Below are 4,823 nucleotides of genomic sequence, written 5' to 3'. Positions count from 1 at the left end.
CAGAGCTGTGTGAAGAATATCACGGAGCACAGATCTACAGACGCAGGGCAGCACAAGACCGTCGGAGTAAAGGAACGCTTCAGACTCCTGCAGCCCTCTGTGTCCTCCTGCAATATCACCCACTTTAGCATCAATAATTAAGGCCTTCAGACCTACAGATTCACTTTCCATTTAATGGATGTGTGTGTATATATTATATAAAATTATAAAGTACTTATAGCAACTGACAGCTTTTTCGAGCTAAACTTTGGTTGTCACTTAGCAGAGTCTTTTGTATTTCAAAGGGGCTGGTTACCCTTTACTCTGTAGTACTCCTTCCTGATTGAGTTGTCGTTTGAGTGGGTGGAATATGCTTAGCTTCAGAGTTATACGTGTTTAAATACTAGTTTCATTTTTCATCATCTGTAAAAAAAAAGCCGTTTCCTTCATTCTATAGTTGTGAATGTGAGTTATTGGGGCATGCATACAGGATGGAAATCAAAGGTGTCATGGTGCATCTGCTTCATATACAAGGTTGTTTCTACGTCCGATTGGAGGAGGTTTTTTTTTTTTCTCTTGTATAGTCAGTATGTTGAAATTGCATCACAATCCACATTTCTTTGCTTGCTCAGATGCTCAGTTGAGGGCACATGAACCTTCATGAATTTCCTGGAAGGGGCATCGTAAAAGCAACGGTTCAGTGACCCTAGAGTTCCTGCTGAAGGGCCCTGCTGGAGGGGGGGCTCCTTAGGTCCACTTTCTTTCTGGGGCAGAACACACGACGAATGATCACTTATGTTAAATTAGTTTTGCATATTTTAGGTGAACTGCAGTAAGTTTGTGTGTATAGTTGAGGTTTGAGGGGAGTTTGTTTGCAATAAAGGTATTCTGCTGTGTACAGTTCTTTTTTTTAAGATTTACTTTTAATTGTTCTTGTTTCTATTTTTGTGTGATGGCTTCAAAAAGAACAAAATTATTTTTTAAAATGTAAAAGAAATCTTAGTATTTTTTTAGGGTTTTTATTTTTATTTGGTCTTAAAATATGGAGGAGACAGGTCTTTTATTCTTAAAATAAAACAGTGGAATTATGACGAGTGTGAGGTTTTGTTGGTGTCAGACTGGTGTGTGGTTGACTGCAGACACGTGGCTCTCTGGGTTCGGTAATTGGGAGGACATGGTCTAGAATCTCCACTGCTGTATACATGCAGTTGTTGACAAGCTGCCAGGTGGAGCATAACGTGATCCAATAATGACTCGTCCCTTCTGGATCCTGTTACAATTACAAACCAAATAGTTTCAGGTGTCATTTTTCTTTTCATATTTACCAGACATTGTCTGAACACAGCTTTACTTGAAGCAATATGATATATAGTATATAATATACTGTATAAAATATATACACTATCTCATACAATGTATTTCTGCTAAAGAGTGCAGTGATTGTACCTGGACTTGCGTGGCATAAAGGAGACAGACTGAAGAGGCACAGGGCTTGACACATCCAGAGGGATGAGCTTCACGCTGTGTCCTCCTTCAAGTCTTTTAGGCACGCATTTGTCTCCTGGTCCCTTCAAGCCTGCCTTGCCAAACTGGCCTTTGCCCTGCCTGTGGGTGTTGGCATCAGCCTGGCAGTCCAGAGACGCACGGTCCTGGCTGAGCTGAGGCACCTGGGACGGACGAGGCGGAGACGAGCAGGCGGCTCTGCTCTCTGCCTTGTGTAACACCGCTCTCCTGGTGAGCAGCGACTTCTGACAGCCCAGATCACGGCAACGCTGGGATGCCTCCAGCTTTGTGCTGCGCAGGGACGCTGAGGCGAGGCCCTCCAGCCCTTTGTAGCAGACCTCACTCTTTTCAGGTGTGGAGTACAGTGAGGAGCTGGGGCATATCTCCTCATTCCACACCTCGCTGGCCTTATCCTCCACCTTTACAGGGACCTTCCTGACATGCTGGTGGGTTGTACCAGGATTGGGGCTGGAGGACACCTTAGTGTGGATGGCGGCTGGCCCTGAGATGGCTGGAGCTCCTAGAGTGTGAGCAATCTTCACACTCCTGTTACTGCTCTTGCAGCCTGGCTCTCCAACCAGGGAAGGGAACCTAGTCTGACTGCAACGCTGGCCTGCATCAAGGCATATGCCTGTCGACTTGCCACCACGTTGTCCAGCTATGGTAAAGAGTTTAGCACACCTGCTAAACTTTCTCAAGTTTTGAGAGACTTCAGGTTCCCTTTTCTTCCCCTGTGAGACTTCAGCAATAACAGGGAAGTGGTGGCTGTTTCCACCTCCCTGTTGAGGATGTGCCTTTTCTCCCAGATGGATGCTGGGTAGTGTTGTGGCATTCCTCACTTCACTGAAGTTCTTTGTAGTTTTGCCATTTCTCATTATGCTGATGGATGACATACTGGGAAATAGAACACAAATCTACAATAGTTTCAATAGTTTTCAAGAGTTTCAATAGTTTATAAATGCACACCAGTTTATCTCTCTAAACATGTCTTACCATTCTCTTAATCTTAACAACAAAGATGCAAGATAGACAGATTTTAAATATCACAAAAGTACATAATGTAATTTATAAGAATCAATATTCCACTAAATATCTTAATCTAAAAATTATATGTTAATCTAGGCTAGTAAAATAAATATATTTAAAAACATTTATTAATCTATTATGGATCCTTTCTTTAAATGAATAAACCAGCATAACGTATCAATTCCCTTGCTTTTTTTAACGTATATTTTTATTGAACTGAGCAGATACTTGAAAGACAAGTATCAGACAGCGTTTTTGCATTACAATTTTTCAAAACAAAAACAATAACACAAAAAACCAACAACCTCGTTGGTTCTCTGGTGCTCGGGGGTGGGGGGGGGGCACTTTGAAGGGCACTTTTTAGCGCAAATTAAAAAAAACAAGCACATGTTGAATGAAATTTGACTTTTATTTGTAACATTCTCTAAACGTGAGTTTTCAATGGAAAAAAGTCACGCAGCCAACTGATATAATTCATATCCAATATTAACTATATACAATCATGTCCTTCAGTTAACTTCTGTTTACCCTCCACTGTCTGCAGGCCTTGTTGCATATATTTTACAATTTAAATCAATATAGGCCTACAATTAAGACAGTAAAAAGACAAAAAAGTAGGAGAAGGAGTTTTAGGCTACTGAGTGTTTTCATTACATGAATGCAGATGGGCATTTTTCACAGGTAATGGGGAACTTCCCGTTTCTTCTTTCACAAATGAATGTGTTAATTTATGTTGCCTAACAAAACCTATACAACAGTACGTTCAGCTTAACACATAGATTTTCAAACTCTACCTTAATTATTTGTATGTGGTCGTCCTCACGTTATCTATCATTGATTTGGGCTAAAGCGACTAGTTTATCAGGTGACCAGTCGGCTAAAAATGCTTAGTAGTTTGGTGCTGTATGAGACATTTTACTGCACAAGAAAATGATTTCACGTTGGGCTTAGAGGGCAAACGGTACGATTTGACTTGATGTGTATGTAACCTGGCTGGTGGGGCACGGGAGAAGAAGTCTATCTGTTACCGTGCGTGCTGTGCTGAAAACGCTTCCATCCACTCGCTGAACTAAACTGCGCATCTGGTGTTAAAGGAAGAGAGAGGTCGGGCGTGTGCGAGGTGGTGGCTCATTTCAGGGCTTTGTTTTTAATGGTTCAGGTTTTCAAAAGATCATTTCAAACCGACCTCAGTAAAATGATAAAAAAAAAATAAATAAATAAAAACCCGGGCACTTTCGAGTTGATAAAGGGCAGTTTCGTTGATAAAGGGCAGAGTTGGTGGTGCTTTAGCACCACCTGGTGTCTATGTGTGCACGCCACTGATTCCTGGTATAAAATTTTAGGCTTACCTTTGATATCGGAGAACTGTAATTATCCAATGAAGAAATGAGAATTATCCCTTAGAGGTATGCAGTCTGTATTTGGAAGTGTACAGATTGTGTTGTTTGTCCGTAGTCTTTTTTATCCAATTTGCACAGGCACCGTTAACTGACTAGATCAATCACTGATTTTATCAATCAATGATAACGGCATAGGCAGCTGGGGCTTTTCATACGTGCGGTTCGGTGACTTCATATACACATACTGTGACGTAACATAGTCGACTATGGCATTTTAAAATATGCTTCAGGACTGTGTGGAACTCTGTTACTGTTAGAAGTATATTGCTTTCTCTCAAGGGCAGGGGTTAAATAATGTCGACATAAAACTCGTGTTCTGTCGAGTCCTTTTCCCTCTAAGGAGCAGGGATTCACCATTAGGTCGTGTTTTGCGTGTGCCGGCTGTACAGCTGGTAGTGCCGCGCGACGCTCGACCACTGTCTCGAGCTGCTGCCGCGCGCTGCTCGCCAAGTGCCACGCTACTGTCACGCGACATTCACAAACTGAATCCAGACACTTGCACATCGTCCTACAACATTCACAAAGTGTTATTCCTAATATTCGTAGCGGCTCAATTCCACTACGTAGAGACGCAGAACAAAACGCCGACACAACAGTGAATTTACATACACTGTGGCCATGGGATAACCTGTTACACGATCAGGCTGAACATACTTTAAACCTAAATTCTCTGCATAACGACAAAATATACATATTTTTGTCCTAGATAAAATGTGTTTATTTTTTATCAAATGAGGTCACCACCCTAGTCCGACACCAGAGGTCGCAATCACCCGAATACTAATCAGCTGTTTTCCATTAAAGTTGCTTTGGATATGGGACAAAAATATTCAATTACATGAGAAGTTCTAAAACAGCAAGAGTGATGTAATGTTTTTATTTGTGGTACAATATATTTTGCTATTCTCTGAATGT

General features: G+C 41.5%; 1 protein-coding gene across 2 annotated transcripts; it reads right to left on the bottom strand.

Moving 5' to 3' along the window:
* Positions 1-1,019: 1,019 nt before the first annotated feature.
* LOC143510078 (uncharacterized) lies at positions 1,020-4,005 on the bottom strand. Of its 2 annotated transcripts, none has more exons than XM_076999087.1 (3): positions 3,858-4,005; positions 1,426-2,396; positions 1,020-1,249 (listed from the first exon to the last, which is right to left on the bottom strand). In XM_076999087.1, the coding sequence occupies exons 2-3, from the start codon at positions 2,373-2,375 to the stop codon at positions 1,159-1,161; spliced, it is 1,041 nt and encodes a 346-aa protein (XP_076855202.1). In that variant the 5' UTR covers positions 2,376-2,396; positions 3,858-4,005; the 3' UTR covers positions 1,020-1,158. The 2 variants fall into 2 exon arrangements, with proteins under 2 accessions (XP_076855202.1, XP_076855200.1); XM_076999085.1 differs by having other exon boundaries at positions 1,426-2,376.
* Between the last annotated feature and the right edge of the window lie 818 nt (positions 4,006-4,823).

This window comes from Brachyhypopomus gauderio, chromosome 3, assembly GCF_052324685.1.
Source record: "Brachyhypopomus gauderio isolate BG-103 chromosome 3, BGAUD_0.2, whole genome shotgun sequence".
NCBI classification, from domain to species: domain Eukaryota; kingdom Metazoa; phylum Chordata; class Actinopteri; order Gymnotiformes; family Hypopomidae; genus Brachyhypopomus; species Brachyhypopomus gauderio.
Note: the sequence above shows the minus strand (reverse complement) of the source record. Positions and strands in the feature narration are given on the sequence as shown.

Excerpts from the sequence above, each read along its gene's own strand:
- LOC143510078 (XM_076999087.1), bottom strand. The coding sequence starts at position 2,375 with ATGTCATCCATCAGCATAATGAGAAATGGCAAAACTACAAAGAACTTC. Across the intron at positions 1,250-1,425 it reads TTTATGCCACGCAAGTCCAG|GATCCAGAAGGGACGAGTCA; the intron begins GTACAATCACTG and ends TAATTGTAACAG.